At 43.3% G+C, this 23,452-nt stretch overlaps 1 protein-coding gene across 1 annotated transcript in view; it reads left to right on the top strand.

Annotated features, from left to right (window-relative positions):
- MTREX (Mtr4 exosome RNA helicase) overlaps nucleotides 1-23,452 on the top strand; it is a 325,983-nt gene that overhangs the window by 93,247 nt on the left and 209,284 nt on the right. Inside the window, exons 14-15 of the mRNA XM_029577212.1 lie at nucleotides 969-1,070; nucleotides 10,648-10,773. Coding sequence (XP_029433072.1) covers nucleotides 969-1,070; nucleotides 10,648-10,773 — 228 coding nt within the window. The remainder of the gene's footprint in view (nucleotides 1-968; nucleotides 1,071-10,647; nucleotides 10,774-23,452) is intronic.

The raw sequence follows: 23,452 nt of genomic DNA, 5'->3' as shown, positions 1-23,452 counted from the left end.
CAGGTAATAAAAGGGGCATATATACATGACTTGGAATCTCTCTCTCAGAAGTCAGTTGTGTGTTTAAGATCACAAATGCATAATTTATTACTAATTCATTTATAGAATGCTTTATGCAAACCTCCACAGTTAACTTTTTAATGAAGGGCATATATATTAGGCCAACTAATACATATGAAGGCAATAAAATCCTGCATTATAATCTTGATAAGGATGCTGTCTGTCCTTTAACTTTCCTAAAATTGTCGTCATGGTGGCACCTCACTGCTGAGATTATAAAGTGTGCGTTTGTGTAATATAAAAAGAACTTTCATTTGAAGAATATGATGAATGTCCCATGCTTTCCTGAATTACAATAAGCTACTTGCATCCATCACCTCCATTGGGTAATGTCAGAAGCAAGTTTCTATGGGCATTTGTCATCATGCTAATGAGAAATTTCATGCTCGCTTGCTGGCAGTGTTGCGGCCAGATTGAAGTTTGGCTCAAAAGAAAGAGAGCAAAACGAACACACAGATCCTACAAGTTCTTATGATTGCTTGGCTTTGAAGTAGTACATGTCATATCGTTTTTTTTCCTCACAAAAAATGCACAAATAAAAGTGTGAAATAAATTATTCTGGAGCTTTTGCCCAAAAGTGCTAATTTATAAATCTGGTATAAGTCCCACCGTGCTTTTTGCACAGTTATTTCTGTGGAGGATTTGTTTCCCTTCCAGACGTTGCAAGAAAATAAGTCCTTTGACAAGCAAACTGATTTGCAGGATTTTAAGTACCTTCCCTCTCCTACAAGTTTGGACCAAAACTCAGATCAGACTCTAAATTGTAGAATTGTAGGTCTGATATGACTAGCTACCTTGTGACACACTTCAGTAGTGCCTGACTGTAGAGCACAGGTTATTTGTTTTCGTAAAACAGTTTGCTTTTCAATTTGCCTCAACTTTTTTTTTTTTTATCTTTTCACTTTCAGGCCTTGTTTGCAACAGAGACTTTTGCAATGGGTATTAATATGCCAGCCAGGACTGTGCTATTCACAAATGCTCGCAAGTTCGATGGAAAAGATTTCCGTTGGGTAGGTAAAATGCAAGATGACATGCCTTTCTTGTGCTGTACGTTGTATGTTCTTGACGCTGAACGCATGGAGACAGAGTTATGACCGTGGTATATAAACCTGAGGATGGATGAATGCGAGATGAAACTTTTTTTGCATTTCGACAGTATTACTATTTACATAGTGCTTTGTTTACCGCACTGTGCAAGATAATTCTCTTGCAGTGTCTCTCTACCCAAGAGGTATCCGAGCACAGGAAGAGGAGAGCATCAAATAAATAGTTTAAAAAGCAGTAATACCACTAGCAGTGATTGCAAATAATTCGGTTGGAATTTAAAAGAAAATAAATCATTAAGAACCCCACTTTAAATTCTGATTTTATTTTAATCCTAAAGAAATACTAATATTTAATTTTTAGAGAGTGCTCCTCAAATGTGGGCTGATCCTTATCATAACCTTGTGCTGTATGTTTTGACTAGATTGTAATCTCTACCTGAGAAGGAACTATCCTTTAAGTGTATTTGTACAGCGCTGTGTCGATCCAGTGGCACTCTAGAAATTAATAGAAGTGATAGTTTTGGCACCTTACTGATATGCCATAATATAAATGCAACACCATTATCTGACGATTGTCTTCATTAAAAGAAAATTGAGAACTGGGCATATGGTTTCAATAAAGTGCTTTTCTTGTATTCCAAAAATACATTTTCAAAATATACAGAAGAAAAATGTATTCATTTAAAAAAAAAAAAAAAGGGGGGGGGGGGGGACTTCTAGGAATGAGATCGAAAAGGTAATTCAGAAATGGACAAGCTAATTCTTAGAGAGATCTGCTCCAAATCAGTGACTCCCCTGGCTCTTGTGTTTTGACTGTCGCAGTCCAAAGCCAACCGTCAATTGAGCTCTCACAAAATTTTATAGGAATCTTTATTAGCGTTATACCATAATTATTATTTAAGGTGTAAGAGTGTTAGCTGTTTTACTAGAGTTGTGTTTTGTTAAATGGCAATATGATTTTCCTAGCATGTAGCCAGATGGACTCAGGACCAGTGGGTATTGTGCTCTTCTGCTAGCAGATGGGAGACGGAGTCAGATTTCAAAGCTGACGTCACTCTAGATAGACCCCTGCAGTAACCTCAGCTCTTCAGTATCTCTCCGTCTCCTAGCAGATGTGGACACTATTCCACACTAGAATAGTGTTAAGAATTACAGCAAAGAAGAAACAAAAATTTACCTTAAGGAAGATCGAGCCCCGCTCTCCTGCGGTGATACCTAAGGGTCCCTCCCCCAGTCGAGAATTCCTGAGGTTCTCTTAGATATCCCTCAGAGGTGTGCCTTGGTCCAGCAGCCGGTTCCCGGCATGGACTTAGCCCCCAGTGTGGCTGAAAGGCAGCGGGTGCAGAAACGAGCGTGGCGGTGAAGGTAATTCCCTCTCCCCCTGCAGCTGGAGACCTTCCGGCACACGATCGGTAAGCACCGAGAACAGGTAAGAAAAAAATCTTTAAATTCAGGTCTCCGGTCTCCAGAGCTCGGATTGCCATACTGAATCCATTCCCGGCGAGGTTAGAAGGGAGCACCGATTGGATTGAGCAGCATCGCTTGAGCTACGCCCCGATCCGGTGCAAGGGTCCACACAGGTGGAGACCCTCGAGGGGCACCATCTTACGCATAGGGTTTGTTGGCGCCATCTTCCCTTCTCGACCGGTGGTATGCATGGGGCAGGCCAGGCGGCAAAGGCGCCTAACTTGCACGCGTCCAATACAGACACACGCACAGCGGCGCACACAACTGAGCACACCCGACACGCACAACTACAGGCACAACCGCGTTTACAACTGCACGCGCGCAAACACATACAGATAATGGCACCGGCACCCAAGAATGCCAGAAGGCACTCTTTGCACAGCCTGCCACATAAGAGCCGTGCATTCTGAATTGGAGTCCTGCCTGTGCTAACATTGCGAAGAAGCCCAGGAGGAACCAAAGCCTGGCCCTTGCTGTTGGGAGATGGTTCCAGAACTACTGATGATAGTTCCTCGGACCTTTGCATCTCCGAGATGGCTTCCCCACAGGAGGGCACTTCTGGGGCCCCTACTCCGACTTCACCTGGTATTAACACGGACCCAGGGACCTTCTCTTGGTTGGAATTTTTCCAAGGGTTGCAAGCCTTCGTTTAGGTGCAATCAGCCCCAACTTGCGCCCCAGGCTCAAGTCCTGCGAGAAGCACAAGATCCGGCTCAGATGCCTCGAGACATGCCTCTCCTAACCAAGAACTTCCCTAACAGGGACCCAGACACCTCAAATGATGAGTGACTCCCTGGAAGAAGGAGATATGGAACCATACCGAACCATGCTTCGCTTCTTCCACAAGGACGAATTACCAACCCTTGTTTCCCAGACTATCAGAGCTATCAGAAGAAGTGATGAGTCTCATTACCCACAAATGAGGTGTTCCTCATATGGATCTAATGGCAACTCAGTGGAATGCCAAAACTCCTCGATTCTTCAGTCACAAGAGAGAGCGAGAAGTGGAAGGGGTCGACGCCCTGGTTCTTCTTTGGCCAAGCGATGTTCTGATATGTGTTTCCACCATGGCCTCTGGTGGACAAGATACTGAGGCGAATAGAGGTCCACCCAGGAAGAGTAATTCTAGTGGCTCCAGAGTGGCTTTGACAACCTTGGTTTGCGGACCTGGTCAATTTAGTGGTGGATGCTCTGCTAAAGCTGGGACATCTTCCAAACCTGCTTTGTCAAGGTCCTATTTTTTTCAATAAGGCAGATTGCTTTTGTCTAGCGGCTTGGCTTTTGAGCGGCAGCATTTAAGAAAAAGGGGATAACCAGAGGATGTTAAGAACATAAGAACATGCCATACTTCGTTACAAGCTCATAAGTCCTCCATCTCTTTGGCTTATGCTACATGTGGAGGGTTTTCGAGTCTTGGTGCGCTCATAAGAAATTGACCTTTCAGTGAGCCTCATTGTCGCAGACTCTAGCTTTCTTGCAGAATGGACTGGCTAAGGGTTTATCATTCAACTCCTTTATTTATTTATTTATTTTTAATTTTTATATACCGGAATTCCTGTATACAATACAAATCAATCCGGTTTACAAGTAACGAAAAGGTTGCCCTGGTCTGGGAGGTTAGACCGGGGTTTTTTTTACATGGAACATTGAACAATAACAATCAGCCATTGAACCTTATTGAGCCATTGAAAGTACATCTCTCCACCCTGGGCTAGGCATGGACCCAGCTGCCTTCTCAGGGGTGGAACTTTTCCAGAGTCTACAAGCCTTTGTACAGGCGCAGTCTACTACCTCACTTGCCCCTGTCCGAGCGGAACTTCAGCCGGTAAGCCCTCCCTCTCCTAGACCTATCGACAGACCTCACCTGGTAGGGACCCAGATGGCTCAGAAGAAGAGGATGATTTATTTATTTAACTCTTTTCTATACCGACATTCATGATACCGATCATATCATATCAGTTTACAAGAAACAAGGGGGTAATAACATTAACATTGAAGAAGAAGCAAAGTTATAATAAAAAAGGGTCGAGTGAACTTGGGAGCTGAAGAAGCTAGAGGCTAAGGTTAGACGAAGTAAACTTAACAAGCGGCATATTGGAGATGCCTAGAGACATATATATATATAGAGTTCTATACAAGTGGCACTTGTAAATGAACCGAAATGGTTAAGGGAAGGCTTGTTGAAACAGCCAGGTCTTGAGTTTTTTCTGAAATGTCAAAAGGCAGGGTTCCAGTCTGAAATCTATTGGAATGGCATTCTAGATGGCAGGACCCGCTGTCGAGAATGCATGTTCTCTGGTGGCTGTATGAAGGGTGGATTTTGTTGTGGGGATGTGCAGGTTCCTTGGTAAGCTTCTCTGATGGGTCTTGTAGAGGTGTGGAGTCTAAACGGGATCTGAAGGTTGAGCGGGAGTTGTTTGTGAACGGTTTTGTGGATGATGGTGAGGGACTTGTGTAAGATTCTGAAACTTATTGGGAGCCAATGTAGGTTCCTAAGGATGAGTGTGATGTGGTCTCCACGGTTGGTGTTTGTCAAGATTCTGGCAGCCGCGTTCTGGAGCATCTGAAGAGGTTTGGTGGTGGAGGCGGGGAGACCCAGTAGGAGGGCGTTACAGTAGTCTATTTTGGCAAAAAGCGTGGCTTGGAGGACTGTCCTGAAATCATGGAAATGTAGGAGTGGTTTGAGTCTTTTTAGCACTTGTAATTTGTAGAAGCAGTCCTTAGTTGTATTATTGATGAATTTTTGATTATTGATTATTGATGATTATTATTTATGATTATTGATGATCTGGACCCCTTGGAAGAAGGGGAAATTCCCCCTGGGTTGGAACTGTATCGAACCATGTTGCAATTGTTTTTCATAAAGACAAATTGCTGGCCTTGGTTTCCCAGTGCCTGAGACACTGGGAGTCCCTGGGTTCAGTTCTGTGACAGAACCAAAGAAGAATCTCATTTTGATCTCCCTATGGAAAGCCTCTTGATACTTTCCAGTACTGGAAGCCATCCAGGAATTGATTGACCTAGAATGGGATGCCCCAGAAGCAAGTTTTAAAGGGGGATGAGCATTAGAAGCTCTATACCCACTGAATCCAGCAGTGAGAGAGCATTTGCATTTCCCTAAAGTGGATGTTCTGGTCTGTGCCGTCTCTAAGCGAACAACTATCCCAGTGGAGGGAAGAGCGGCCTTAAAGGATGCACACGATAGACAGATGGAGTCTGTTCTTTAAACAAGCCTTTGATGCAGTAGCAATTACCTTGCAGATTGCTTCTTGTTGTGCCCTAGTAGCTCATTCGTGCCTACTCCTCTCTCAGGAGGTGGATGACTTGGGAGTGAATTCTAGAGCAGTTATGGAACCCGCTGCCGCCTTTTTAGCAGGCGCGGGCTCGGATCTAGTCCACACTTTGGCTAGAGGAGTGGCCTCTGTGATGGTGGCCAGAAGACAGCTATGTCTGCAGAATTGGTCAGCAGATGCAACCTTCAAGGCCAATCTTACAAAGATACCCTTTAAAGGATCTCTCCTTTTCGGAAGTGAATTGGAAAAGCTGACCAGTAAATGGGATGAATCTCCAGTCCCCCGGCTACTGGAAGATAAGAGGAATCAGTTACAGTGCCCCTCGCTTATGAGGGGCCGATCCAGGGACTCCCAATGTTTTCACCCCTACTCAACGTTTCAGAGGTCTCAGCACTTTGGGACGTCACAGTCCTGAACCCCCCAATTAAATTTTGCCGACCCACCTTCGGAACGAGGAGATAGGGGATCAACTGTCCCTCTTCTACCAGCGGTGGGTCAAGATCACTTCAGACAAATGGGTACTGGAAGTCATATGAGAAGGCTATGCGCTGGAATTTCACAGCACTCCTCTGGATGTATTCATGATGTCTCCTTGCACTCCCAGCATAAGAAACAGGCAGTGGAGATTACTATTTTAAAGCTCCTCAGGATGAGGTCTATAATCCCAGGACCTGCCCCCAGGAAAATATAGGGCATTATTCCATCTATTTCATCATACCCAAGAAGGAAGGTTCCCTTTGCCCCATCCTGGACCTCAAGAGGGTCAACTGATATCTACGAGTGAATCATTTCCGCATGGAAACATTACGCTCCCTGATAATGGCCGTATAATCAGGAAAGTTCTTAACCTCACTGGACCTGTCCTAGGCTTACCTACATATTCCAATCCATCAAGAACACCAACATTTCCTATGCTTTGTGGTACTGAGTCGCCATTATCAGTTCCGGGACTGCCTTTTGCCTAGCCACCGCACCCAGAATATCTTCCAAGGTTATGGTGGTCGTAGTGGCAGCGTTGAGAAAAGAGAATCCTGGTGCACCTGTACTTGGACAACTGCTTGATCTAGGCCAAATCAGTGGAAGAGAGTCTCCAGATGGACCAACAGGGTAACCTCCTTGCTTCAGGAACTTAGTTGTTTAGTAAACCTGGACAAGATTAGTCTCAAACCTTCCTAGTCCTTGGGATATCTGGGAGTCCCGTTCGACACCAAGCAGGGCAAGATTTTCCTTCTGACCACATGGATAAGAAAGTTGATGTCCTAGGTGCATCAGCTGCAGCGCTCCATAAGCCTGACAATGTGGAGCTATCTCCAAGTTCTCTGTTTGATGGCGGCAACCCTGGAAGAGGTGCAATGGGCGAGATCACACATGTGATAACTTCAGTGCTCACTGCTGTCATGTTGGAACTTGCAGTCTCAAGATTATTCAATTCGCTTCCACTTGCCGATGGATGTGTGTGCTTTTGGTTCCCGTGGTGCCTGCAGGAAGCTCCTCTGAGCAGGGTTGTGCCCTTGTCCTCACCAAACTGGCTGGTCCTCACGACGGACGCGAGTCTCCGGGATTGGGGAGCTCACTATCAGGAACTGTTGGCCCAGGGACATTGGACAGAAGAAGAGGCCCTCTGGAACATCAATCGCCTGGAAGCCCAGGCAGTCAGATTGGTGTGTCTACAATTCAGCCACAGTCTCCAGGGTCGAGTGGTCCGCTTGATGTTGGATAATGCAACGATGGTAGCCTACATCAGCTGCCAGGGTGGAACCGAGAGCCAGCAAGTGTCACGGGGATAGACCTCCTTATGGAATGGGCGGAAATAAATCTGCAGATGATTTCAACCTCCCACATTACAGGAAAAGACCACGTCAGAGCAGACTTTCTAAGCAGGGAGAGTCTGGATCCAGGAGCGTGAGTATTGTCGGCCAAAGCCTTTCAGCTGGTGGTAGATCTCTGGGGCCGCCCATCTATCGACTTGCTGGCTGCATCTCAAAATGTGGTTACCTGTTTCTTCAGTCACAGAAGAGATCTGTGGTCCCTGGGGATTGACGCTCTCATTCAGACTTGGCCAGAAGAAGAGTTGCTATTCGCCTGCCTTCCATGGCTGCTGCTGGGCAGGGTCATTCTCAGAATCGAGCACCACAGGGGATTAGTCCTACTAGTAGCTCCAGATTGGCCCAGGCATCCATGGTATGCGGACATGTGGAGACTCCTGTAGGAGACCCCCCTGTGCCTCCCACCGCACAGGGACTTGCTACAGCAGGGACCGGTCTTTCACAAGGATCCAACTCAATCTCTTTTATGTTCTGGCCCTTGAGACAGCTCGCCTGATGAAGCGAGGATATTCTGTGACAGAAATTGCCACTTTATGCAGCGCTCGGAAGTTCTCTTCTCCCCTAGCATATATGCGGGTCTGGAGAGTATTTGAGACCTGGTGTGAGCAAACACGGTGTTCCCCCCCCCCTCGTGCAGTCAAAATCCCACTAATTCTGGAATTTTTACAGGACAGCCTGAATAAAGGTTTGGCTCTTAACTCCTTGAAGCTGCAGGTAGCAGTTCTCTCCTGTTTCAGGAGAACGGAACGGAACTCCCCTGTCAACTCATCTGGACATGGCCTGTTTTCTGAAAGAGAATGAAGTATCTTCAGCCACCCCTACGATGGCCGGTTCCCTTGTGGAGTCTTAATCTAGTATTGGAATTTTTGTCGGGGCCTTCCTTTCAGCCACTGCGTGGTCTTTCCTTACGTTTATTAAACTTGAAAACGGTGTTCCTGGTGGCTATATGCTCAGCACATCGCATCTCTGAACTGCAGGCATTGCCATGTCAGGAACCGTTCCTCCAGATGACTCTAGGAACTTTACAGCTTCATACCATTCCATCCTTCTTGCCAAAGGTAGTCTTGGAGTTTCATTTGAATCGGTCCATTTCATTGCCATCCTTCGATAAGCACAAGGATGTGGAGAAATGCCGCTCCTCAGTCATTTGAATGTCAGTAGACTTTTGGTGCGGTATCTGGAAGTTTCAGAACCGGTCTGGAAGACTGACCTCCTGTTTGTCCTTCACGGTGGAAGGAAGCAGGGCGAACCAGCTTCGCAGGCTACCATAGCTCGCTGGATTAAGGAGGTGGTCACAGGAGCCTATGTGGAGGCAGGAAAGCCATTACATTCTCAAGTTAAAGCTCATTCCACTAGAGCTCAGGCGGACTCCCGTTGACATCTGCCAAGCAGCAAATTGGTCCTCCTTGCACACCTTCTCCAGGTTCTATCGCCTGGATGTGCAGGCCCTTATGAAAAACTGAAGTGCTTTTCTTTGGATGCTATCCAGCCTTTATAATGAGGGCATTCCCTTTGTCTGTTTCCTGGAAGAAGAGGGTTCCCAGAAGCTGCTATGGTAGTCACAAGGTTACTCCTGGGGGAATTCTTTGCAAAAAAAAATTAAAATTTTGTGCTCAAAAACTTAAAACTCTGCAAAATTCTGCATACTTTATATTGGTCAAAATAACACAATATACATGACAGTCTTTAAGTAATTAATTTAAAATATAATACAGAAGAAAAGTTATTACTTAAAGATGCAGTGTTTTAAATATTTTGAGCAGAATTTCCTTAAGTTCACTTAAGTGTCTCTTCCTCCCTTGCTCCATACTCCCCTGGCCAGTCTCCTTTCACTTTGCCCTCTCAGGCCCCTTCTCCTCTACCTGCCACTATCTCTCCCCTCCCCCTCTAGGCTCAATACCTTCCACTCTCTCCATTCCCAGAGTTTGACTCCTCCAGTGCTGCCTCTCACGCAGGCTCCGTCTGTCCCACTCTGTCACTCACACACAGGCTCCCTTTCTTTAGTGCACATACACACCCCCACATACAGGCTCCCTCTCTCTCTTGCAGACACACCCACACAGGTTCCCTTTCTCTCACACATACACCCTCACACAGGCTACCTATGTCTCTCTCTCACACATCCCGGCACACTGGCTCCCTCTCTTGCTCACTACCCTCCCTACATATAGGCTCCGTCTCTCTCTCACACATCCCTTCACACAGGTTCTCTTTTGTACACATACATATACTTCTCACATGCTCACTCACCCTCTAGGCTCGCAGTCTTACACACTCACACACACTTACTCACACATACACACTCTCTCTCTCAGTGGGGCCTGCTTCATCTTCGCTGTGAGCAGGACGGCCTTCGCTTGTGGCATGTCGGGATCTGCTCTTTTTCCGCGAGTAGGACGGACTCCATTCGTGGCATGCCGGAACCTGCCAAACTCTGCACAGGAGGGGAATTCTGTTGGAATTCTGCACTCCGCAGAAGTGCAGAATTCTCACAGGACTACAAGGTGCTTGTGGTCCTAGATCTCATGCAGAAGCACAATATTCTAAGCAGGAGCTGTTTAGGCTATTGAAGGTCTTTCTTGAGATATATATCTATTTATTTATTATTGGGTTTATATGCAGTCATTTCAGTTTTCTGTCACAAAAAATGACAAAAAAAAATTATAAATACCATTAACATAAAATCAAATAATACATTTTAAGTAGAGTGAAAGTTTAGTACAATAATGTAATAAATAAGCAAATTAATAAAATAATTAAAATGAGACAAAAGTATAAAAAACTAAAATTAGAGAATAAGAATAAGAAAATAAAACAAGGTAAAAGACCTCACTGGTGATAGTGCTTTCCTCGTCTAAGTTTGCTTCCAGAAGTTGTTAAATCTTCTCAATGCCATCTTATTCTTACTCCTTATGCTTTTATAAAAACTTCATATTTTGTTAATTGTGTTGGCAGATCTCATCTGGTGAGTACATTCAGATGTCTGGTCGAGCTGGAAGGCGAGGTATGGATGAAAGAGGAATAGTAATCCTCATGGTGGATGAAAAAATGAGCCCCACCGTTGGAAAACAATTGCTTAAGGTAAAGAGGCTTTCTTATTAAGAGACTGATCTGGTCTATGGTTTTCGTTTTATAGCAGAAAGTGTTTTCCATGTTTTCTGTGTATGAAAAAAAAAACCCATGAGGCAAGTGTAATTTTATTTCAGTTGTAAATGATTTTGTAAATTTATAAAAATTCTTAGCCTTTTGACAGTCTTTCTTTCAAATCAGATGGCATACCTAAGTTCTTTCTGATGTCCATCCACAGTGCTTCAAGCTGAAAGATCATGTCTGATTATCTTCAGAATAAAGAAATTGTAACTAGCCAATATTTTATTACATTGAGCTCTTTATGCCATTTCTTTTGTTATATCTTAACTGAGGCCCTCTCCACCTAAAACTCCAGCCTTGGAACACACCACTTCTACACAGTCTGCTGTCACAAACACTACCTATGGATTTTTTGCTTGCATTCATGTGTAGTTTACCTGCTTGAATAACAAATACTTTGTGAAATAAACTGATATTTGCTCGGTAGGTTATATTTTTCGCAAAGCTAACTATAATACAAGTATGATGATGATCAAAACTTCATCTTCTTTGGTATCGGATTATTTTCACTTTGGCTCCCGTTCATTAGTTAGGATTCTAATCACTAAAACAACAACTGTTGTGGGACCTTTTCCGATATTGGCCCCAGCCTGTGGAATGCCCTACCTGTGGTGATTTGGAGTATCACTGACTATAAGACTTTCAGGAAACAATTCACCTGGCTTTCACCTAAAGTCCTGTGTTGATATGATTAATGTATGATATTATTGTATTATATGCTTGGTATTTTGATTATTTTGTTATGTGCCTGTATTTTTACTTTTATTGTAAACCTCTTAACACAGTTTGTCTGATATAAGTGGTATAACATCTGTTTGATGTAATTTTCTGTTCCTTGTTCTGTGTAAACCGAAGTGGTATGCACTAGTGCATGAACTCCGGTATATAAAAGCCTTTAAATAAATAAATAAATAACATCTGTAAATAAATGTTTTCCTAGCATGTAGCCAGATGGACGCAGGACCCCAATGGGTTATGTGCTACCCTGCTAGCAGATGGAGACAATCGGGTTTCAAAGCTGACGTCACCTTAGATATACCCCTGCAGTACCGTCAGCCATTCAGTATCTCTCCGTCTCCTAGTAGAAGTGGACATGCTATCCTCACACCAGCATTGGGGTTTAGCGGGATTGTAGAACTAGTTTGAAGAATAAAATGTACCTTTAAATTGGAGAAAGATCGAGCCTCGCTCCAGTTGCCGGTTCCCAGCGTGGACTTTGCTGCTGAAGCAGCTGAAAGGCAGCGGGTGTAGGAAGCCAAGCGCGGTGGGGACGGCCTAAGCCCTCTTCCCCCCCGTAGCCGGAGACCATCTCTGTACTCAGCTGGAAAGCGCTGAGCTCAGGTATGGAAAAGTAGGACTCCTCCGATTCAGAGACAAGGAAGGGCTCCGGTAAGTCTTTCCTCAGGTCTCTTGCTCAGCGAGCTGTACTGACGACGTTCCCAATCCTGTTGAGGCAAGTGAAGGAGGTTTCCGAGCGGGTTGAGTGGCCCTCCGATGGGCTAGGCCCCGCTTCAGGCTTGGTGGGTACTCCAGATGGCAGGCTGCAGTGGCGCCATCTTGTGCGCAGTTTGGTGTGGTGCCATTTTCCCCCATTGACCTCTGGTACGCGCGGTGTGGGCCAGCCCTACTGTGCACCTACCGTGCGCATACCTGCACGCATACATTTGCGCACAACCGGACACTTATATTTACATGCGTCAGGGTGGATTTGAGCACGCTAGAGTCCAAGCTCTAGCAGCTGAACGCACAATCTACAGTGAACTATGGCTCTGGCAACAAAGAAGCACAAGTGACATTCTCTTTGTGCTGCCTGCCATATTAGGGATGCACAGTCTGACCTAGAATCCCTTCCTATGTCAGAACTGTGAGGAAGACCAGGAAGGGCTGGACTCTCAGAACTTCTCCAAGCCTGGCCCTTCCCAGTCGGTGGACGGGTCAGCCATGAACTTATCTGGTAGCACCACGGATATGAGCAATCCCAGGAATGCGTCCTCCTCGGGAGAGGGCAGTTCAGTGGCACCTACCCCAGTTCTTCCTGGTCTAGGCATGGACCCGGCAACCTGAAATTCTTTCGGGGCTCAAGCCTTTGTTCAGGCGCAGTCAGCTGCTGCCCCTGCCCGGTCTGAGCCCCAGCTGGGAAGGCCTTGTCCTCCCAGCCCTATTAGCATGCCTCGCCTCACCAAGGGTTTCCCTGACAGGGACCCAGACACTACGGACAACGAAGGGGATGCAGACTCATTGGAGGACAGGAAATCCCTCCAGGCTTCTAGCCATACCGGACCATGCTACAGTTTTTCCACAGAAATGAATTGCCGGACCTGATCTCCCAGACCCTGAAGACTCTGGGAGTTCCCGGCATGGACCTTATTTTGGAACCAAAGAAGAATCCCATCCTGGTGTCTCTACGGAAAGCCTCTTGCTATTTCCTGATGCTGGAAGCCATCCAGGAATTAATTGACCTGGAGTGGGGCGCCCCGGAAGTCTGCTTTAAAGGAGGTCGGGTATTGGATGCCTTGTACCTTCTGGACCCGGCGGCCAGAGAACGCCAGTTTCCTGAAAGTGGACGCCCTGCTCTGTGCCGTTTCAAAAGTGAACAACTATCCTAGTAGCGGGAGGAGCAGCCTTGAAGGATGCACACAGTAGGCAGTTGGAGTCCATCCTTAAGCAAGCCTTTGACGCGAAAGCAATGGCACTGCAGATCGCTTCCTGTTGTGCCTTGGTGGCTCACTCATGTTTGCTTCTCTTGAGAGAGGCAGATAGCTCAGGGGTGAATTCCAGAGAGGCGATGGAGCCCGCCACGGCCTTCCTAGCAGATGTAAGCTCTAATCTAGTGTGTACCGCGACCAGAGGAGCCTCAGTGGTGGCGGCCAGAAGACAGCTATGGCTGCAAAATTGGGCAGCGGATCTGACCTCTAAGGCAAACCTCATAAAGATGCCCTTTAAGGGATCCTTCCTATTCGGAAGCGAATTGGAAAATTTGGCCAGTAAGTGAGGCAAATCTCCAGTGCCCCGGCTACTGGAAGATAAGAAAAAGAAATCACAGAGCCCCTCGTCCATGAGGGGTTGGACCAAGGGCTTCCAGCGCTTTCAGCCCTACAGAAACACGACACTTCAGGCTTCTCGACCCTCAGGACGGTCTCAGTCATTTCGGAGCCGGCAATCAAAGAGAGGAATTGGTTCGGGCTCAGGTTTGAACTGAACTGAACTTCCCAATGAAGTTTGGCCGACCCATCCACAGGACAAGGAGATAGGGGGCCCGACTATCCCTCTTCTATCAACGGTGGGTCGGGATCATGTCTGACAAATGGGTACTAGACATCATACGAGAAGGATATGGTCTCGAATTTCGCAGCATCACTCAGGACATGTTCATGATGTCACCTTGCCACTCCCAGCACAAGAAACTGGCAGTGGAATATACGTTGATAAGGCTCTTCAGTTTTAGGGCTAAAGCTCCGGTGCCTACACCCCAGGAAAATACGGGGCATTATTTCATCATACCCAAGAAGGAGGGTTCGCTATTAGTTTCGGGGGGGGGGAGGGGGTGTTGATGTGAGTTTTTGATGCGATAAACCCCTCTCAGAATAAGGGGTAGTGGACGCGCGTCAAACACACGCCCAACCGCGGGTAAAATAGTGCGCTCAGCTGAGCGTCCTTTACAGAATCGTCCTGATAGTGATTTTGTGAATATCCTCCATTAAATCTCTATTTCTTTTGCCTGCAAAGAAGGTCTGTATGTTATACCTACATAAATAGATTTTCTATTTTTTCTTTCCAGATTAAACCACATTGCCCCCTCCTTATCTCATAATCCCTGAAGTTCTGTTGCTTTAATTTTTGTGTGCCACTCCTCCCTTTCTTCTTACCTGAATTGATTACAGTCCAGTCATGATTTTCCATGTTATTACATCCATGTGACAGCCACTACATCCAAGCTGGCCTCTTTCATGACTGCCTCTTTTCTGGGACTTTTATTTCCCATACTGTGGGCATTAGTATACATAGCTTTCCAGATGTTGCCCTTTTTCCTATTTCTATACAAGTGTTTGTTTTACTTACCTGAGGGCTTATATTTACTCAAGGGTTTTTTTTTTTCACCCATCCCCAATGATCCTGTCTTAAAACCCTCCACAATTGGCTTGCCAGTCTGTTCTGGAAGACACTTTGCCCCTTTTTCGATAGATGGACACCATCTTTGCTCTGCAGTCGCTGTAATGCCATTCCATGGTCCAGGAAGCCGAAATGCTCTCATCTATGCAATCATTCATTTATCTGCAGAATGTGAGCTTCTCTGACTTAGCCTTTATCCTTGATTGGGAGACTTGAGGAGAATACCACCTGGGCACCTGCCTGGTTCATCCTCTCTCTCAGAGCCATTAAGTCACATTTGATTTGTTGAGGAGATATTTAGCAGTATCATTCATGCCAACATGGATGAACAGCATCATATAATAGAAAGCTAGATGATTCTTGGTAATGTCTCCATGTTGTCTTGGATCTTGGCACCTGGCAGACAGCACACTTCCAGGGACAGCATGACCGGTCAGCAGATGGATGCCTCTGTGCCCCTGAGAATATAGTCATCAACCACCACTACTCTTTGTTTCCTAGACACAGTGGTTGCTGATACTGTACCTTTGGAACTCAATAATTCTGGTTTCTCTACTTCCAGAACTTCATACTGGTTCTTCAGCTCATGTGAAAATGGGGTCAGGGTGAGGATTTAATATTGACTTTAGTAATCTGCCACTATCTGTCTTTTTGCAGTCCAGTTTCTCCTTCCTCTCCACTGGAGTTTTCCATTTTAGATGCCACAAGAAGCATTTCATCAATACAGTCCTCATTATTATGGATGCTTCTAAGCCTCTCCACCTCTCTTGCCACCTGTTTTCTGAGTGAGTGGACCTGTGATCATATTTCACACTGAATTATTTTCTCGCCAGAGTTGCCAACCCTCTCCAGGTTATGATTGTGACTTTGCAACTCCCATCCTATCCCATTGCAGTCTGAGTCGTCTTATCCTGCAGAATCCAAGGAGATGGGAGTTTATATATATATATTGGATCAAGAATTCCTAATGGAATGGAGTTAGACTGTGAACAACACATAATTTTCATTTTTTGTGCAACTGACTGGAAACAATTAGAGGGAAACTTTATAAATTAACAATTGGAAAAACAAACATAACCACAAGAAAGCAAAGGTAGAAAATGTGTGTGTATACAAGTTAGCCAGAGTATCCATGCCTTCATTATCCTTTTCTTTGATTGTCAACAAAAGTAAATAAACTGCACATTTGAAAGAAAACATTCTTATTTGTTTTAAGCTGTAGCCAAATAAAATATGTCTTGTTTTGCTCTCCTTGTCCAAATTTGAATGGAAAGTACAATGATGATGTGCCAAGCAGTGGGAGGTTTTCTCTCTGTGACGGAATCTGGCTCAGGGACAGATTTGGAGCAAGTGAAGCAGGCAGCTAGACCTGTGCTCGCACAACTGACACATTTCTAGGCTGCTGTGTGACTTGTCTTGCTGTGAGCTCCCCTTCTCATTTTTCCCTCATTGCTCAATTAGATTTCTAGACAATGTATACATAGCCCCTTGCTAAGTGTCGTTTTTTTTCAAGATATATGTTGGCTATATTAGCAGGATAGTTTTCAATTTCATTTTCATAAGTAGTCAAGTCCCTTTAGCTCAGTCTATTCAGTGGTTCCCAGCAAGGCAGTGGCACAGTCAGTTTTAAAACCAAGTTAGCCCTTGCTTTCATGTTTTCACAAAGTGTGTAAAAGTCAGATGTATAAATATTTATTTCGGATTTTTGAAAAATCTAGTGGTTTTTTTTCCTGTTTAGAAAAGCGCCTTGTAAATACATGATGTAGCATTTTAAAAAAAAACACAAACTAATGCCTGCCCTAGGTGACTGCCAAAAATTAGCATCTTTCCAAAACCTTTTTCCAATAATTGAAAAGAAAATAAATATGACTTAGTTCTCCAAGTCCTGGTACAAGCCCAGTTGTACAGCTTTCTTAAGGGATGGAGATTGTGTCTTAACTTGGTATAGAAGAATTAGCAACGTACGTATATGTCTTTCTCATCAGACTAAGAAGGGCAATAATGAAGTAGATCATCTGAATATCTTGTTACACTTTTCATATCCACGTAAGTAAGAAGAAACTAAACAGCTTAATCAGTTTCCTATATATAATTATTATTGAGCTGGGTTAGTGCTCTGCAGAAGCCTATTTCATTTCTTGGCTCACTCTTGCTTCACAGAATGGCTAAACCAGTTTTGGGTTTTTTTTCAAACTTTTCACTCCCAAGAAAGCAACAAGAAAAAGTCTAAAGATTCTGTTCCATGTATCTGAGCAGATACAGATTAGCTCCCAATGCGTATCTGAGCAGATACAGATTAGCTCCCAATGCTTTCCTACTTCAATGGAATGTCAAGTCTTCTATATGCTTTCTACCAATTCCACTAACTGCGAGAGCAACCCAGAAGATTCTTAGGAAGCAGGCAAAAGTGATTATCATTGTCCCCATATGGCCAAGACAAAGGCGATAAGGGAACCACATCTGTCTGATCAACCTTCAATCCCATTAGGAACCTCTTCGTTGCTCCTTACTCTGGGGACAGGTCAACTGTTCTGTTTTAATCTTCTGCCATTAAACCTCACAGCATGGATGTTGAACACTTCCTTCCATCCTTATTTTGCCTAAAGAAGTATCCCCCTCCTCCTCCAGTATTTGAATTTTAATTTATTAAAATGTATTATCCGCACTCGTCACAGTTTAGTTCAAGAGAGAGTACAAATCAAAACAAAATCATGAAACAAAACAGAAAAGCAAACATGGAGGAATAGCCTAGTAGTTAAAGCAGTGGGCTATGAACCAGGGAAACCAGGGTTCAGATCCTGCTGTCACTCCTTGTGACCTTGGGCAAGTCACTTTACCCTCTGTTGTCTCAGGTACAAAATTCTATTATAAGCCCTCTGGGGATAGGGAAATTCCTACGGTATCTGAATGTAATCTGCTTTGAAATGCCGAAAAGTGGAATATAAAAATCTAAAAATAAATAAATAAAATAGCATATATGCCTAGATCAAATTTACCATTTCATTCATACAAAAGGTAAATCCCAGGTAAATGCCAGGCCCTAGGATACCCCGCTATTTCACTCCATAACCCCAGGATCATCCCTCTTACCTCCAAGATGACTTCTCTCCATCAGAAGCTTCTGTCATATGGTGACTAGCTCCCCCTTCTCCTGCCACTGTGCTGGCTGCCTTTTCTTCAATCCACAGAGTATGCATGTGTCTGAATTTTTCTGTCTATAGTAGCTACCTTCCCGCTTCCTCTTCTGTCTGTGGCACAGAGAATAGGAAAAATGATGACATGATGATCTGCGACAGTCCCCTGTTAACATTCTCGTTAAAGGTCCTCAGCAGGGGCAGCCATGGAGCTACAGGATGATGGACCGATCAAACTATTTATTCCACTACAACATTTTTAAAGGTGAGCAGGCCAGATGAAAGGGTCCTGAGGGCCAGTTTTGGCCCACAGGCTTTGGTTTACCCACTCTGTTGTAGATGAAGCAATTCTGATAACCCTGGCTGCAGAATCTATTTATATTGGTTTATTATACAGACCTCCATCACAATCAGAAGAAATGGATATAGATTTAAAGGAGGATATTCACAGAATTACAATGAAAGGGGAGATGCTATTGCTAGGGGATTTCAGTCTGCCAGATGTTGATTGGGACATCCCAGCTGCAGAGTATTCTAGAAGCAGGGAGTGCAGGATTCTCTGCAGATAGATCTATTCTGCCAGATGGTAATGGAACCCACACAGGAAGTGGTGATACTGGACTTGGTGCATACCAATGGGGACAGTATCTCTGATGTTACAGTGGACAATCATCTGGGATCCTGTGATCGCTGCATACAGGAGATTGATTCATTCCAAAGTGAGTGTCATAGACTTCAGGAAAATTAACTTTGTTAAAATGATCAAGGAGTCAATACCTGGATGGGAAAATCTAAGGGAAAAAGAGCAGTGGGATAAACTAAAAGCAGATGAGAAAAGGCAACTAACCTTTTTGCTAGGAAGGAAAGGAAAGCGGGAAAAGAGGCTGCTCCGGTTTTCTTAAGAAGTAGCTGAAAAGGTAAGGGAGAAAAGGTTAATGTTCATAAACTACAAGAGATCACAATGGAAAATAGGTGACAATATTTGGGAAAGCCAAGAGAAGCTGAGAAAGTCAGGAATGCAAAAATTCACATAAAAAAATAGCTAATACAGTAAAATGGGGGAACAAGACCTTTTTTTTAAAAGATATCTTTGTGACAGAAGTAAGTGCAAAAGTGGCATTGTGAGGCTCGAAGGTGAAGGGGAGGAATATGTGAAGGCTTATGAGGGAAAAGTGAAATTGCTTAACAGATATTTCTGTTCGATGTTTACTGTGGAAAGGCCAGAAGCAAGACCAGATAAAACACAAATAAGACTGGAATTGAGGTAAACTTCAGTTTTCAGAAAAGTGTGTTCATGAGGAGGAGTTTAAACTTATTTATTTATTTATTTTTAATTTTTATATGCCGACATTCTTACATCAAATGCAAATCATACCGGTTTACATAAAACAGAAAAAGCAGGAAATATATTTTCATAGCCAAATACAATGAACATTTATAAAAAATTGTTAACAAGCCATAAGGTAAGAACTTGGAAAAAAAGTTAATTAACAGAAAAAATACTTAAATAAATACTTAAAGTAGATTAGGGTTTGGGGCCAAATGGGATACATCAAAGGGTACTAAGGGAACTTAAAGAAGTTCTGACAGCTCCACTGGTTGACATTTTCCATGCTTCTTTATAATTGGGAGTAGTAGTTCCAGAGGACTGGAGACAGGTGGATACGGTTCTTGTTAATAAAAGTAGAAGTAAGGAGGAGGCTGGGAACTATAGGCTGGTTAAGCTAACCTTTGTGGTGAGCAAATTAACGGAATTGACATTTTCGTGAGAGAAATAGCAGAAGGATTGTCTGGAAAGGTTTGTCTCTTTGCTGATGAAATCAAAATCTGCAAGAGCAGAGACACTCAGGAGGGAGTGGAAAGCATAAAGAGGGATCTAGCAAAGCTCGATGAATGATCTAAGGTCTGGCAGCTAAGATTTAATGCTAAAAAACAAAACAAAACATGCAGAGCAATGCATTTAGGCTGCAAAAACCAAAGGAAGAATTACAGTATTGGAGGTGAAATTCTTCTAAGCACGAAAGAAGAGCAGGATCTGGAGGTTATCATATCTAATTATCTTAAAGTGGCCAAACAAGTGGATAAAAGCGACAGCAAAAGCCCAAAAGATGCTTAGTTGCACAGGAAGAAGAATAGCAGAAAAAATAAGGCGATATTTCCCCTGTATAGATCCCTCCTGTGACCTCATTTGGAATACGCTGCACAAAACTGCACCTTCAAAAGGATATAAACCCGTTGGAGTTGGTCCAGAGGGTGGCTACTAAAATGTTCAATGGTCTTTGTTCTAAAGCATATGGGGATAGACTTTAAGATGTAAACATGTACACCCTGGAGGAAAGGTGAGAAAGGGGAGATAACACAGAGACATTTAAATATCTCAAAGATTTCCTTGCATAGAAGGCTCTAGAACAAGGTGTCATGGGATGAAGGTGAAAGGGGGGTAGACTCAGGAGTACTCTTAGGAAATATTTCTTTACAGAAAGGGTAGTGGATGCATGGAACAGCCTCCCAGTGGAGGTGGTGTAGACAAAAACAGTATCTGAATTCAAGAAAGCATGGGATAAATACAGAGGGATCCCTAAGGGAGTGATGGGAATTGTAAAGCTAAATTAATTGGGCAAATGGACAGACTTGATCTTTTTCTGCCATCATTTTTCCAAAACAGAGGCTAGTGTCGTTTCTGGAATCCAATGGATTACAAGATCTGAGTAACTGATTTTACCAGAGGTAGATCTTGTCAGACAAATTTGATCAATTTATTGGATTGGATGACCAGAGAGTTGGATCAAGGGTGAGTGCTAGATATAGTGTACTTGAATTTCAGTAAGACTATTGACATGGATCCACATAGACGACTTATAAATAAATGGAGTGCCCTAGGTATGGACCCTAGAGTGACCAGGTTACAAATTGGTTGAGTGGGAGGTGACAAAGAGTAGTTGTAAATTAAATTCACACTGAGGAACGGGGCACTGCTAGCAGTGTCCCTCAAGGATTGGACCTTGGACTGGTTCTTTTCAATATTTTTGAGAGCAACATTGCAGAAAGTTTGTTTGGTAAGATCTTTCTTTTTGCTGCTGATACCAAAATTTGCCACAGGGTAGACAACCAGGAACATGTGGAAGATATGAGGAGGAATGTAACAAAGCTGGCGGAATAGTCTAGGATCTGGCAGCTAAGATTTAATGGTAAAAAATGCAAAGTTAGGCAGAGGAACAGTATTGGTGGTGAAACTCTTCAAAGCATGACAGAAGAGCGGTATCTGGAAGTGATAGTATCTGATGATGTTAAGATAGCCAAACAGTTGGATAAAGCTACGGCAAAAGCCAGAAAAATGCTATAATGGCTGTGTAATCATAAATCGTGTGATGAAGAAGAGACTGACTCTTGAGATTAGTAGAAAAGTTATTTTAAAAAACAGTATTGTACAAAAATGTTCTGGCAAAACTTTATCAGAGACTATAGCATATGTGCATGTAAGAAAATAATAGAGTAAAAACAAAACTATTGCTAGCAACACTCTTATGTACAGAACAGCAAAAAGAGAGAGAGAAAATAATACAATAACACACTAAATTATATGTTTACTTCCCTTATCTTGCCCCCCAACAGATTAGTATAACCCAGAGGTGTTGTCCCCACAAGGAGTTAGGGTAAGGTTCAAAGAATTCTCCCTCGAGATGTAAGTGCAAACTACTTAGGAGAAATAGATCTGCATCTTTGTCTTCTGTCTTTCAAATGATTGGAGCTGGGAACAAGGAGTTATACTGTGCAGTACACAGACATTCACAGGGCAGACTTCTTTATCTCAAGCAATGCTAGGTATAAATCCTAGCTCAGTGATTCGCTTTTCAGTAGGGGAGCTATTCTGTTCCTACCCCCCTACATTTAGATGTCTTCCGGTCTGCTCTCCCTAATCATATTATAGCTTGGCTACATAGGGAGAGAAACTGTCAGCAGAAAAAAGGAGATATTTCCCCTGTATAGGTCCCTGGTGAGACCTCATTTGGAATATTGTATACAGTTCTGGAGACTACACCTTCAAAAGGATATAAACAGATCACCAGTCCAGAGGGTATCTACTAAAATGATCAGTGGTCTTAATATTAAAGCATATGAGGGAAGACTTAAAGATCACAACATGTTTATCCTAGAGGAAAGGTGAGAGAGGGGATATATGATAAGAGACAGTTAAATACCTCGAAGGTTTCCATGTACAAGAAGTGAGTCTCTTTCAATGCATAGGAAGCTCTAGAAAGAGGGATCATGGGGTGAGGGTGAAGGGGGTAGACTCTGGAGAAATTTTAGGAAATATTTCTGTACAGAGAGGGTAGTGGATTCATGGAACAGCCACCCAATGGAGGAGACAAAAACAGTATCTGAATTCAAGAAAGATTGTGACAAACACAGTGGATCTTTGAGGGATTGATGGGAATTGTAAAGCTATATTAGTTGGGCGAACTAGATAGGCCATCCAGTCTTTTTTTTTTTTTTCTGCTTTCACATTTCTATAAATATCTCTAAAATTCTACCCTAAATTGTTTGCTTTTTATAATTGTGTGTTTAGTTTACCCTTTATTTTGCAAGAGCTATACTCATATTTTTAATGGCATATTCCATATCACCACAACCTTACGAGACTTCCAGGGGATTTGCTTAATTATAATTCTTTTAATTTAGCATCTGGAGTTAGATCTGTAGAAAATTATCACTACTTTCAGCTAGTCAGCAGCAGGCATCATGACAGCAGTGCACGGTTGAGAGTCTCTTCCTCTTATGGTAGAAAGTCTGATAAAAACATTATTGCTAATCCCAATTTATGACCCATTAGTGGACTAGACTATGTTCATATATTGCTAGCATTCTTGTAATGTAAATTATTATAAATGGGAGTTAAACTATGACAGCTTACAATATATTAAAAGAATCGGGAGCTCTTTAAAAGAAACTTTGTATTTAAACTTCCTGTCAACGTGGCTATTTTCTGTCGGATAAGCACAGAGGAACAATGGGGAAATGAGGGTAAAGCCAGAGGGTTTGGTAGGTTCTGCAGTTTTGTGTCAGTTATCCACTATAATCTGTTTATATGCCATCATTCTATGAGTAGATGACACCAGATCCAGCAAAGCTTATTTTTTTTTCATCTTGAATGTTTAAACTAAAAGCTGAATGCATTTCATATATACAACCCTGGCATGTTTTTAAATTAATGAAAAAACTTCCATGTGTGACATTTTCTCTCTAAATATAATTTGCTAGGTTTGTCATACTCAAATTATATTTGCACTGCTTTGTTGGGCCATTAAAAGATCGATTTCATTTCCATAGGTTGTACCCTCTCCCTCAGCAAGCAAGCATGAACCAGC

This window comes from Rhinatrema bivittatum, chromosome 1 (assembly GCF_901001135.1).
Source record: "Rhinatrema bivittatum chromosome 1, aRhiBiv1.1, whole genome shotgun sequence".
In the NCBI taxonomy this organism is placed as follows: Eukaryota; Metazoa; Chordata; class Amphibia; order Gymnophiona; family Rhinatrematidae; genus Rhinatrema; species Rhinatrema bivittatum.
This window is presented reverse-complemented; position numbering and strand designations above follow the sequence as displayed.